Below are 14,293 nucleotides of genomic sequence, written 5' to 3' on the forward strand. Positions count from 1 at the left end.
GGAAGTAAGTGGTCAATTTCTGGGGAACTCTTTTTTAGGGACTATTGAAAGAATTTGAAAAATAGTAAATAACACAGAAAAATGATTTAATGACTCGTAGAAAATAAATTGATTTTTTTCTATGACTTTTAATGTGAAACTAAATAGGACTTGTAGAAACCTCCACCAAATGGTCAATTACTGGTTAAACACCCTATATACCCTATTTCATAATGCGAAATTTTAAGGAACGCGAACTTGAAATGCATCACACACGTAAGTCCAGATTCTATTGGATTGTAAATGTAAGCAAAAGTAAATTGATGTATTAAACCCGTGTAAATGTTCTTGGAAATCTGAAACCCTTTCCGAGAACGAATTTAACTTCATTACCTAGCTATATTTTTCTTCATTCTAGAATTCGCCTGACGACGCAAACGGAAATGTTGATAAGTACTTGGATACTTTTTGTGTTTGGCAAAAAATGAAAAATGCTAAGGAGGGTGCAGAAGGGCATTGGGATCACGCTATAATGATGAGCGGGTAAGTTTAAAATTGTATAGCATTTATTAAATAAGGTTGGCCAAATGAATGATAAAGTATTACTGTAAGTTTTAGTTCTGACATTGAACAGTTAATCATTTATGTAATAGATGAATCATTCATTGTAATAGATTTATATAAGTTTGAATATCAACAAAATTTTTACCTCAGTCTGAAAAATAAAATATCTAATCTGTGTACAGGAATTAATGAAAAGCGAATGAAAATAAATTGTCTGCTATGCAATCAAAAATAATCGCATTTAATGTTTTCGTGTTATCATCACAATATTACATACTGTTGTAACGAAATTTAATTGAGAACACATTTTTATTACAGAAAAGACTTATTTAACGAGTCAGGAGGAAAAACTAACAGGAAAATTTTAGGTAAGAGAATTTTTTCAATTTCAAATTACCCCACAAAATACATGAAAATTATTTTTCCTAACTGTATGCTTCGAGACTCTTAAAAAAATTTCATTATATTATTAAATAAATTACTCAATAGTAAAGCAAAATATTGTTCCGTTTTGCATATCTTATTTTTTAAAAAACATATTGATGTTAGTAAGCACTAATTAACTTCTTTAAACGGAAGAATTACCATTTAATCATTCCTATATTCCGTAAATTGCAAAGATGGTACATTTATTTGTAAAAATTATGATGCTTATTTTAGTGATTGATATGCATAGTTTTTGCTCTCAAGTCACTTTGTTCACTATAATTTAAAATTTGCTTCAAAAACTGCCTAGTAAATTTTCATGTACAAAACTGGTTATGTTTGTCCATACGATGGTTTAGACTGTAAACCAGCGGGCTCCGTGATGGGTAACTTTTTAGGAGGTAATAAAAACGTGATAGGTTTATAGTAAAGATCAACGTTAACGGTTATAGCATAGTTATCTCGCCACCAGGTGACTAAGTAAGGAAAAGGTGTGAGTTAATATTATTAGTATCATGCGCCACCCGGTCGTTTTTCTTACTACCCTCACTGTTCATTTAACTTTAATGCCGTTAATTAGTTATGTTAACCTTTTAAACTCATGATTTGTTTTGTTTTAGTTGCAATTTGAATTTAATTTGTAGTTTAATAACTATTTTGGCGGGTTTAGAAGACAGAAATGGCAGCTGGACAAAAAGGAGTGCCGACCAGTAAATTGGCTTCAACTCGACATTGGCGATCAGAAAAAAAATCTCAATCTTGATGTTTAGTTTATAGCACTTTGTATATCTGGTTTTAATACAAAGGAGTTCTATGTTTGTACGGTGGGACATTGGGAAAGGCTCACAAACGTCAGCTACGTTACGCGAACATATCATTACTATTTAAAACAGGTTGAATTATACACAGCACACAAAACATATGAAAGCAATTTTTAAACGACAAGACTTAAAAATAGCTAGAGTAGACGGACTAGTGAATGAACACTTAAGTGCAATTCCAATTTCAAGATTCATAGCATGGTTGAAAATTGTACCATTTGGCACACGACAGTAAAAACTTTTTGGATGATGTATGTAATTATTTTTAAAAATTTGGGAGACCTTTATATCAGTGCAGCAGGTTTCTTGCAAAAAAAAAAAAAAAGAGTCCAATGAATGAACACCCCAACCAGTGGACAAACATAGCATTTTCTAGTCGTTTTCTTTCTGAAAATGAGTCGTAAGAAGTAACTACTACCAATTCAAGTTTAAAAAAATTATTTTATACGCTTTATTCCCAAAAACATTACGAGCTGTTCATTCACTGGTCGGTCATCCCTGCAGCAATAAAGCAACGAGAGAGTTGAAAAATTATTTGTAAAGAAACCGTTTGATGCATTGAAAGTAATTAACTAACGTTAAATACGACATTAAAGGATGAGAGAATCAGAATGATATAATGTAAAATATAATCAAAACTTTATTTTAACTTAGAAAAACATGGGAAGTCTTCAAAAAATCATAATATTTTCTATTGTTGTCTTTGAACCATCAAAAGTCATAAGTTTTGTTAATTTCATAGAGCTATTACAAGTTTGAAAGCACAAAAAGTCAGAATAATGTATTCAGATTACAATTCATAAGACATAGGGGAAACCCGGCAAAAGTGGATACCCCGGGCAAAGCGAATTTTGCCTATATCTCATAAATAATCAGTTTGCCGGCAGCCGCATTGTCATAGCAACGATCGCCTGTTGCCGCTCCGTGTGCAGCAAACACGTCGGGACGACTTCGCGTCACGTGACGCCAGTGACCGAACAAAGTATGTTTTGGGGAAAACAATATTAGTTTAAAGAAGTTAGTGTTTCATTTATAACTTTAATACTATTTGTGACATGTTCTTTGTTATGAGTAGGATTCGATGTACGATTATGTAGCTTTTAACTATCCGTAGACGGCGAGTTTAGATGCTCTGGTTTTTTAGTAATTTTTAGTAACCTTTGATATGATTTTTGGCATCGATAAGCAAGTAAAAATATTTGAGAAAATCTACTCCGATAATAGGTTGTTAAACATCTGCAACAACGATGGACCATGTAAATTGGCGTCGTAAATTCAGATCGAGTACCATGAGCTTAGTTCCGTAAGTCACGATTTTCGTGACGTTGGCGGCATATAATGTTAAATCCTGTTGTGGTTCAGAGCTTGGAGCATAAACTTTGGGGAGAGCTGAAATATCTGCACCAGTATCAATTAAAAATGAAAGTTTTGATTTAGAATCGGCCATCAAAATTCGTTTATTTGGCGATCGACTTTTTAGCCAGTAAGCGACCGCCCAAGAAGTTTCCCTGACTACGAAATGAGCAAGGAAAATTGCATTTTCTAGCCTTATCACCAAAATTCACATGATAAAAGCAAAGACCATTTTCAGGCTCCTTGTAGGACCGATTTCGTGAACTACTACGATGGTGGTAAATTTCTCGGTTCCTAGGTTATCTATTGTACTCACTATCTCTTCGCGTCATACTCTTATTAACTACGGAAGTCAGCTGTTGAACTTGTTGAGTTAGCTGATCAATTTGCACTTGAATTGCAATAATCAGTGGAGCATGCGTGGCACTAATTGATTCTTGTGGCGTTAAATCATGAATTTTATCAGCAATTGGATGTAAGTTTTGTCAAATCCTCATTTAAAGCAGCCAATATTGATTGCGTACTGCTAGGCAATCTCTCTAACCAAAGAGATTTTACCAAAGGTTCACCTACTGAATCTCCACCAAGAGTACGCATATGAATAAGCAATTGTGACGGGCACTGATCCCCCAGTTCTAATCCTTGCAATAGAGATCTTATTTTTAACCGACTTCAAAAAGGAGGCGGTTATCAGTTCATACCGTATGTATGTTTTTTTTTTTTTGTTTGTCCACTCATAGCGTCTCACCTATTGAACCGATTTTGATGATTCTTTTTTTCATGGATAGAGGATGGCTCAACTTAGGTCCCATTACTTTGTTTGACCATATTTGTTCTTTAGAAAAAAAGTTATGGGCAAAAAACAGTAAATTTCCCTATTAAATGATTAAAAGGATATTGTAGCGTTCGCACTTATCATCCGTGGATAACGGTGGCTCAGTGGTAGAATTCTCGTCTCCCACACGAGCGACTTGGGTTCAAATCCCGACTAGAACAAAGTGAATTTTACTAAAATTTCGTTTCTACTGTTTCCCGTATTTTCTCGAATGTTCTATTAATTTCTGTATCTTTTCAAGTCTGGAAAGTTCCAGCATTTTTTCAAGTTGTATATAAGGAGATTTAACGTTCATTCGTGGTTCTGAATAAAGATCTTGAGTTGAGACTAACGAGTATTCGCTTCATTTGGCTTTCACATTGTCTTCGCTATCTTCATCTACGCGACAATATGTAACTCATTGTTATAAAAGTTTGGTGCCATATAACTGTAACATTAATAGTAATTGTAATGATAATTTTGAATAAAGGCTTTTCTAAAGCAATACAGTGATATAGAGCCGCACTTCTTACTAAGTAACTTCTTACTTTTACTGAAATATATACATTTACACTAAAAAGAATGAAATAAAAAAATTTTGAAAAAAAAATAGAACCGACTTCAAAATTGCTCTAAAAAGTGAAAAATAATTTTATTCTTTAAACACCATCGATAATACTTTTAAACATAATTTTTGAAGTTGGCGCAAAAACAAAAAGTAAAATCCATTGTAACCATGCTTCGTTCATATTTTTATCAAAAAATCATCCAAAGTTAGGAACGAAACATTTATATCGTTACTCAAATATGCTGTCATCAATGCATAATGCATGTGGAAGTGAAGAAACTGGACGTGGTTAAATTTATACTTGTAGTTGAGTTATGGCTGTGAATGATTTTAACGATCGTTTTTGCGCCAACTTCAAAAATTATGTTTAAAAGTATTATCGATGGTGTTTAAAGAATAAAATTATTTTTCACTTTTTAGAGCAATTTTGAAGTCGGTTCTATTTTTTTTCAAAATTTTTTTTTTAAAATTCACTTTCCGAATGCAAGTCAATGAATCGTTTTTTTAAGACGTCATATCTATTGGTAGCTGGTGGTCTTTCAATTATATCACTAACAGAACCTAGAATATCTAAGTCTATAGCTGCCACAACAAATTGAATTTTGTTTCGTCCGCGGTAACATGAGCTAAAGCAAATAGGGCTCGACCGATGGCATTTTTTGGCCGATGGGCCGATGCCGATTGTTGGCCGATTGTTCAAAGTTGGCCGATGGCCGATTGCCGATGGTTTTCCTCCAAATGGCCGATTGCCGATGGCCGATGGCCGATGCTGTTGGCCGATGGCAAAAAAAAAAAAAAAAATCTAACAGAAATAAAGCGATAAGATTTAAAGGATCATTTATTCATTTCACTTTACTTCCTTTCTACGAATAAGGACTTCTAATCAAAAAAATATCAAATTTCGACGTAATTTCTATTTTACGATCACCAAATTTAAACTTCACAAGTTTTTTTGGCGCATCTGTACAAGCATATGTACCAAAGAACATATAGATGACCAAAATATTAATTTTGAACACCTCCTCAGTTAATTATCGCAAGTTTTCTTGTGATGTCTTTATACGCGTAAACTTGCGTCACGCAGAAACGTTATGAATAGTAAGTTGAAAACTCATACGTACGTAGTATGATCTAAAACTTCGAGGACAAGCAGTATAAAACCTTACCCTGAGTAGTTCACATTACCGAAGCACATCTATCTACAAAATAGTCACCTTCAACGACTATGCACTTCTGTCAACGTTCGTATAGCTTTTAGAAGCACTCCTGGCAGCCATTTTTCGGAACTTCCTGTAAAGCCTCTTGCGCTGCTGCTTTAATTTCATCGTTGGGAAGAAAGCGACTTTCATGTTGAGGATGCACGGTTTGATTGATCAATGCTCTGATACGACAAACAAATAACATAATGTTTCGTCGGACTTAGCTCTGTGTGACTCTTACCTGTTCCCAGCAAAAAAAACATTTGCATGGACGCCGCTTTCTTCCGTCAGGAGAAGATAAAGCTGCATCTTAGTAGGTTGCGAAAAAGGCTTCCAGGAGTGTTTCCTAAAGTTATATAAACACTGTCAGAAGTACATAGTCCCTCAAGGTGACCCTTTGAAGGTGGATGTGCTTCGGTAATGTGAACTATTCTGGGTAAAGTTTTATGCAGTTTGTCCCCGAAATTTTGGATCGCGTACTACGTACAATCTATATAGGATGTAGTTATGCTTCTCTTTTTTGACTGTTGTATGACGATAGAGAAAGAACAACAGCCAAAAAAAAGGAAAAGAAAAAAAAAGGAAGAAAAACAAAGACACTGTTTAGTAACCAACTGATTTTTTTTAATTGAACATATAACTAAGATTTTAGCAATATTGTAATAATGTATGGATTATGTACACTATACATAGTTAAAAAACATTAAATTATGTTGTTTAATCATTCAAAAAAATTTAAGAGTAAAAATATGAAACCGTCAACAAATTACGCAATTAAAGTGGAAAGATTGCACGTAGATATTTTTAGTCATGAAATTAAACAAAAAAAGCAACAGATAAATTAAAATATTAAATCGTAATAGGAATATTTTTATACTTATTTAAAAATTAGGAATTAAAACATTTGCATTTTTCATAAAAGCTATAAAAGTAACATGAATTTTTCAGAAAAAAAAATAGCCATGAAAAGAGTGAGGTTCTTAAAACGCAGCTACAATAAACAAACTCGATATTTACTCCAAGTTAATAATAACTGAATATATATACTACTTGATCTGATGTTTGCACACATAATATTGAACAATTTGATTGTTTAAAATCTTTTATGAAGTACTACAAACAAGTTGAAATTAAATTTTTCAATTTAACAAGAATTTGCTGAAATTTAAATAATTGCTTAATAGAAAATCCTTGAAACTTTTCTATAACATATTATTAAATATATGATGAAATATTTAATGAAAATAATAATAATAAAATGAAAATAACTCGTTCATTGATTTTATAAAAATACATGAAAATAGTTACTTACAATAGAAAAAATCGATCGCTATAAATGATGCAAAAAAGATGGCTAATTACGAAATAAAGATGAAACAAGAATGAGAAATACGTAAAATGACATTTCTTGAGCAAAATAAATAATCACTAAATATTTAAGAAATGCTTGAAACGACGAGGAAGGGGCGGGGGTCACCTGCTGATTTTGGAGGAACTCACAACATTAAACTTCGTTCCCTCATTCCCTTCGGCCTCATTTGTTTAGTACAGAACCGCTACCACCAACGCCTCGGAAGAGTTTCTGAGTCGACTTCAGCCCTTCCGAAGAAAAAAATTCGAAAGACTCTTTGATTTCCGAATTATGTAAACATTCAAAACGTCTTTAATCAATTTCTTACATTAATGCTCTAAATTCTTCCTAAACAATAGATTACGTTTGAAAAAAAAATCTCTAATTTTAGGAATGGTGTTAGTTTTAAACAACTCGGAAATGCAACTAGAGTTTAATATAAGAAATACAGACCAAAATATTAATTTTGAACACCTCCTCAGTTAATTATCGCAAGTTTTCTTGTGATGTCTTTATACGCGTAAACTTGCGTCACGCAGAAACGTTATGAATAGTAAGTTGAAAACTCATACGTACGTAGTATGATCTAAAACTTCGAGGACAAGCAGTATAAAACCTTACCCTGAGTAGTTCACATTACCGAAGCACATCTATCTACAAAATAGTCACCTTCAACGACTATGCACTTCTGTCAACGTTCGTATAGCTTTTAGAAGCACTCCTGGCAGCCATTTTTCGGAACTTCCTGTAAAGCCTCTTGCGCTGCTGCTTTAATTTCATCGTTGGGAAGAAAGCGACTTTCATGTTGAGGATGCACGGTTTGATTGATCAATGCTCTGATACGACAAACAAATAACATAATGTTTCGTCGGACTTAGCTCTGTGTGACTCTTACCTGTTCCCAGCAAAAAAAACATTTGCATGGACGCCGCTTTCTTCCGTCAGGAGAAGATAAAGCTGCATCTTAGTAGGTTGCGAAAAAGGCTTCCAGGAGTGTTTCCTAAAGTTATATAAACACTGTCAGAAGTACATAGTCCCTCAAGGTGACCCTTTGAAGGTGGATGTGCTTCGGTAATGTGAACTATTCTGGGTAAAGTTTTATGCAGTTTGTCCCCGAAATTTTGGATCGCGTACTACGTACAATCTATATAGGATGTAGTTATGCTTCTCTTTTTTGACTGTTGTATGACGATAGAGAAAGAACAACAGCCAAAAAAAAGGAAAAGAAAAAAAAAGGAAGAAAAACAAAGACACTGTTTAGTAACCAACTGATTTTTTTTAATTGAACATATAACTAAGATTTTAGCAATATTGTAATAATGTATGGATTATGTACACTATACATAGTTAAAAAACATTAAATTATGTTGTTTAATCATTCAAAAAAATTTAAGAGTAAAAATATGAAACCGTCAACAAATTACGCAATTAAAGTGGAAAGATTGCACGTAGATATTTTTAGTCATGAAATTAAACAAAAAAAGCAACAGATAAATTAAAATATTAAATCGTAATAGGAATATTTTTATACTTATTTAAAAATTAGGAATTAAAACATTTGCATTTTTCATAAAAGCTATAAAAGTAACATGAATTTTTCAGAAAAAAAAATAGCCATGAAAAGAGTGAGGTTCTTAAAACGCAGCTACAATAAACAAACTCGATATTTACTCCAAGTTAATAATAACTGAATATATATACTACTTGATCTGATGTTTGCACACATAATATTGAACAATTTGATTGTTTAAAATCTTTTATGAAGTACTACAAACAAGTTGAAATTAAATTTTTCAATTTAACAAGAATTTGCTGAAATTTAAATAATTGCTTAATAGAAAATCCTTGAAACTTTTCTATAACATATTATTAAATATATGATGAAATATTTAATGAAAATAATAATAATAAAATGAAAATAACTCGTTCATTGATTTTATAAAAATACATGAAAATAGTTACTTACAATAGAAAAAATCGATCGCTATAAATGATGCAAAAAAGATGGCTAATTACGAAATAAAGATGAAACAAGAATGAGAAATACGTAAAATGACATTTCTTGAGCAAAATAAATAATCACTAAATATTTAAGAAATGCTTGAAACGACGAGGAAGGGGCGGGGGTCACCTGCTGATTTTGGAGGAACTCACAACATTAAACTTCGTTCCCTCATTCCCTTCGGCCTCATTTGTTTAGTACAGAACCGCTACCACCAACGCCTCGGAAGAGTTTCTGAGTCGACTTCAGCCCTTCCGAAGAAAAAAATTCGAAAGACTCTTTGATTTCCGAATTATGTAAACATTCAAAACGTCTTTAATCAATTTCTTACATTAATGCTCTAAATTCTTCCTAAACAATAGATTACGTTTGAAAAAAAAATCTCTAATTTTAGGAATGGTGTTAGTTTTAAACAACTCGGAAATGCAACTAGAGTTTAATATAAGAAATACAGGCAGGGGGAGGTGGGGCACGCAAGAGTGTTCTAAAAATTACCATCGATTCAACGGGAATCAAACAAAATGACACAAAAACCGGCTTCGCCCTCTCATATTTGTTTCCATGGTCTCCAATTCGGCAATATACACTCTAACAAAAAAAAAAAAAACAAAAAAAACTCGAAGCATCAAGAAATCAATTATCCGATTGATTTGAAATTTTGTATGCATGATTGTTTTGACCAGATGTGCAAATGATTAAAATTTGGTGCCCAATGAATGGATAGTTTGATCTCCAGCGCATCGAAACTGCGCATCCAGATGTATATAAAGAGCAATTCTTCAATAGTTGTTAAAACTTTCGGTTTGATTGCGATTCAGATTACCTTTCAACAACTTAAAAATGCCTCGTCGCATGGTTCGTGCTCATTACGAGCAACTGTCAACTGTCAGAGTTTAAACTAGGTCACATCATTGGATTGAAAGAGGCCGGTTGGTCAAATCGGAGAATCGCTCGTCATATGAGTCGAAGCGATGCGGCGATTCGAAGATGCTGGAAAGGATCGGTGGAAAATGGCAGAATTCAGCGTCAGGATGGTAGCGGTCGACCTAGGGTCACAACAGATCATGATGACAGAGGGATTGTCCGATCAGCTGTCACAGCGTTTTCTTCAGCTCTATGAACCATCAGACATTCAACCCAAACACCAGTGCCCATCATGACCATTTACAGACGGTTGGGACAACGAAATCTACGCTCGCACCGACCGTTACGCCACCTGTCACTGACGCCTACACACTGCCGAGCCAGATTACAGCAATGTTGCCAAATGGTTAAATCCAGATTTCCCCCAATGCCCTTCCAACTTTTCCCCAAAAAGCGATGTTTTTTATCAAAATTCCCCAAGTTAAAAAATTATTTTTCCACTAATATTTTCACAAAATGAATCGACTTCCTCTGATATTTTTGTCTCTTGAAAATTTTTTTTTCCCCAAATAGCCAAATTTTCTTATAAAATTCTCCAACTTTTTTTCTTCCCATTTTCGCTTTTTTTTTTTTTTTTGTCTTTACCTTTTTTTATCTTTACTAATAATAAAGCTGAAAGTCTCTCTCTCCGGATCTCTCTCTCTCTCTCTGTCAGAATCTCAGTGACGCGCATAGCACTTAGACAGTTCGACTGATTTTCATGAAATTTGGCAAAGAATCAGTTTGTAGCATGGGGTGTACACATTTAAGTGATTTTTCGAAAATTCGATATTATTCTTTTTCTATTCTAATTTTAAGTACATTTTCCTGAGAAAAATTATCATAAGATGGACGACTAAATTACCAAGTTATCATAATGTGGAACCGTAACGTGGGCAAGCCAATTGGCGAAAAATTCATCATGCATTATTTGTAAATATACAGGGAAACCAAAATACCTTTTAATTTTCTACTACGGGCAAAGCCCTGCGGGTGCCACTAGTCATAAATACAAGCGGCTGGCCGAGAGATATGAAATAATCAAATATTTTTTCTCTACTCTGCTTCTGTATGTGCATTTAATCTATGATTTTTATATATATTTATCCAAGAACATTCTTCATCACACTTATTTTTGCCTGTTTCATGTATCAACTAGTAACTCACATAAAACTATTAATGCAAATTCCGTAGCATAATATTCCACATAATAAGAATTGCGAATTCCATAACGTTGAGCAAAGCTAAACCAACCTGTCTGATACAAAACGCAAATTAAATTACAATTTTTTTCCCCAAGTTTTCCCCAAGAAAAAAAATTTTCCCCGAATTTTCCCCGAAATTTTCCTTTCAAAACCCATTTCCCCAGAGAGTACCAAATTTCCCCAAAATGGGGAAATTTCCTCCAATCTGGCAACACTGGATTACAGTGGTGCATGGCTCGATTAGGTTGGAATGGTGCCGACTGGGGATTTGGTGTCTTTAGCGACGAACCCCGCTTCCAACTAAGTCATGACGATCATCGAAGACGTGTTTGGAGACACCCAGGGCAGAGGAGGGATCCTGGTTTCACTTTTGCACTCCACACTGGCCCTCAACAAGGCATTATGGTCTGGGGTGATATTTCCTTTGATAACTGGACCCTTTTGGTCGTAATTAGAGGTACACTTATTGCACAGTTTTACGTCGACAAAAACCTGTTTTGCTGCCGTTCCTTTTGCAGTACCCTCGGCTGGTTTTCAGCAGGACAATGCCCGATAACCTTACGGCACATGTTGCTATGAACTGTCTGCAAGCTTGTCAAACTCTTCCGTGGCCTGCCAGATTCTCAGATCTCTCTCCCATCGAGCATGTCTGGGATATGATGGGATGGAATATTGTTAACCTGGTCCGGCAATTGGAGCGAATTTAGCCGGAAATACCGTAGGACAACCTCCGGGAGCTTCATCGGTGTTTCCCACGTCGTGCTTCAGCTTGTACCTAGGCTAGAGGCGGGTCAATACCTTATTGAACTTGTTACTGTAACTCTGACATAAATTATTCAATTATGCTAACAATTTAATCATTTACTATTCTGTGCATTGTCTTCCTATCCACCAATTTTCGTCTCAATCGGATCACTCCTTCTTGGTGCGTCGATTCGTTTGTTATAGAATGTATCACCAAATGATCGTCAATCTGAGACGCTATATTAGTTTTGTATTTAAATAAGTAATTCATAGCCACAAAAAAAAAAAAAAAAAAAAAAATAGTATATAGGTTTTTAGAACACCCGATCGAAAACAAAAAGGGAAGTGCACAACTGGAACATACGCATACCCCACATGCGAAATTTTAACCTTTTACAGCTCACTATTTTTGAGCTATGACTTATGAAAGATACATATGTACATCCAGCCTCAATAAACAACACAATAATTAACTTGTTTGGTACCTGAATGCAGTATTAAAAACTCTTTCAGGGGTGACTAAAATAGAAATTCATACTGAAGTTTAAGTAAACAATTTTATATGAAAACAATAACTCCGTTTACTTTGCATTAAAAAGTAAAACAGCAAAAGGTCTTTTTTTTTTCGAAAACATCGGCCAATTCCATCGGCTTTTCGATGTTTTTAAGGCCGATGGGCCGATGTTTCCTGCAAGTTAGCATCGGCCGCCGATGCCGATGGCTAAATTGTTGAACCATCGGCGCCGATGCATCGGCCAGGCCGATGCATCGGTCGAGTCCTAAAAGCAAATTGAGCTTCTAAACGAAGAAACCATAGATTTAGGTTATTTTTCTAAAAGGGTGGAGGTTTTACAGACACATGAGAAATTTGACTTTCCGCATTTAAATTATCGTTTACTGTTGTAGTTGTCATTTTAAACATGAATTAGCAATAGCACAAAATTTTAAGTTTAAATACATCAAATGATGAAATTTTATCTAAGCACTAAAATTTACCATTAAGCACACACACAATTATACTAAAATGTAAAACAGTATTGATAGAAATTGCATTACACGTAAATACAATAGACAATTCCTAAAACCAGTAAACCAAGCAAAATTTGAACGCTAGTCGTTCCAAAGGCAATATACGATATCGCGGAAACTAAAGACCATTTCATTTAAAACACGAAAATGCTGGTGAGGGAAAACCTACCCAGCTCAGACATCGTTGTCAAAGCACGTTTCACGAAATACGAGACACCACTTTGGTTGCCACTTTAGTTACCACTTGGATGGTTGCGTAAGTACTCCACTTTGGTGCCGGGGAACACTTCTTAAAAGACGACGAAACATTCTTGATGTAAACGCTTAAAAACATTTATTTAGTAAGAACGGGTAAATGCTAAAAACATTGAGAACACTCAAATTCTAGCCGCGAATATCACGAATCGACATGCCGGTCTGCATGAGTGCGCGAAGGCACGACCAACAAACAAAACGTGCGAAGAGGAACTCTGACTGACAATTCAAAGGCGGCCGTTTATGTGCCGCATCGTCCACCGTGCCGCATTGCTGAGTGGAAGTTAAAGTTCGTATTCTTGGTAAAAGTTCAAGTTCATATTTCTGCAGAAAGTTCAAGTTTATAATTTTGAGTCCATCACACTTTTCAAGTACAAATCATGTTTGACATAAAGAGAGTAAAATGAAATATTTCAGGTCTGGCATGGGTGAATGGCATGTGTCGTAGAAATTATAGCTGCACGCTGATTGAGGGAGCTAATTTTGAAGCTGCTTTTGTCATTGCCCATGAAATAGCACATAAGTGAGTTTAATTTGTAATTTTCCATTTCAAACTTAATTAAAATACATTGTTTCAGGATGAGTACAGTAAGCTACATCTAAGCTCCCACCATTTGCTGAATTATGGATTGAGTGATGCACTAAAGAATACTACACTCTCAATGTATATATATATATATATATGTGTGTGTGTGTGTGTGTGTGTGTGTATGTATGTATTTGGTAAATTTACCAAAAGTGACCGTGGTTTAGCTTTAATGATTTTTTATAATTTTCTGGTTAGGTGTATTTGGCTGATTTTTTTTAATATTGAATTTTACACCGTATCTCACACATCAGGTGTTATTGATTTTTTTTTTTTTTTGTAAGATGAAATTAAACTATTTTATTTGAAAATTGTAGCTTGTATTCTACCTATTTGGGGATCTTTTAGTGTTCTTTTTGGATAATGTTTTGCGGGAATAAAAAATTGGAAAAGAATAGCTTTTGGAAACACAGAGTAATCAAATATGAAGCATCGAAATTTGAAGAGAGAAAAAATAGAACGTTTAAAAAAAAAGTTTCAAAACCTGACTTGAT

The 14,293-nt window shown here is 34.3% G+C and overlaps 2 protein-coding genes and 1 pseudogene across 2 annotated transcripts in view; 2 read left to right on the plus strand and 1 right to left on the minus strand.

The window, feature by feature from the left end:
• Positions 1 to 1,683, plus strand: part of LOC129218187 (zinc metalloproteinase-disintegrin-like MTP8) — a 44,319-nt gene extending 42,636 nt beyond the window's left edge. The window contains exons 6-7 of the mRNA XM_054852406.1: positions 398 to 522; positions 1,590 to 1,683. Coding sequence (XP_054708381.1) covers positions 398 to 522; positions 1,590 to 1,683 — 219 coding nt within the window. The remainder of the gene's footprint in view (positions 1 to 397; positions 523 to 1,589) is intronic.
• Positions 1,684 to 3,442: 1,759 nt separating this feature from the next.
• On the minus strand, positions 3,443 to 12,842 carry LOC129218188 (uncharacterized; annotated as a pseudogene).
• Positions 12,843 to 13,626: 784 nt separating this feature from the next.
• Positions 13,627 to 14,293, plus strand: part of LOC129218190 (A disintegrin and metalloproteinase with thrombospondin motifs adt-1-like) — a 65,616-nt gene continuing 64,949 nt past the window's right edge. The window contains exon 1 of the mRNA XM_054852407.1: positions 13,627 to 13,736. Coding sequence (XP_054708382.1) covers positions 13,651 to 13,736 — 86 coding nt within the window. The 5' untranslated portion in view covers positions 13,627 to 13,650. The remainder of the gene's footprint in view (positions 13,737 to 14,293) is intronic.

Source organism: Uloborus diversus, chromosome 3, assembly GCF_026930045.1.
Source record: "Uloborus diversus isolate 005 chromosome 3, Udiv.v.3.1, whole genome shotgun sequence".
Lineage (NCBI taxonomy): Eukaryota > Metazoa > Arthropoda > Arachnida > Araneae > Uloboridae > Uloborus > Uloborus diversus.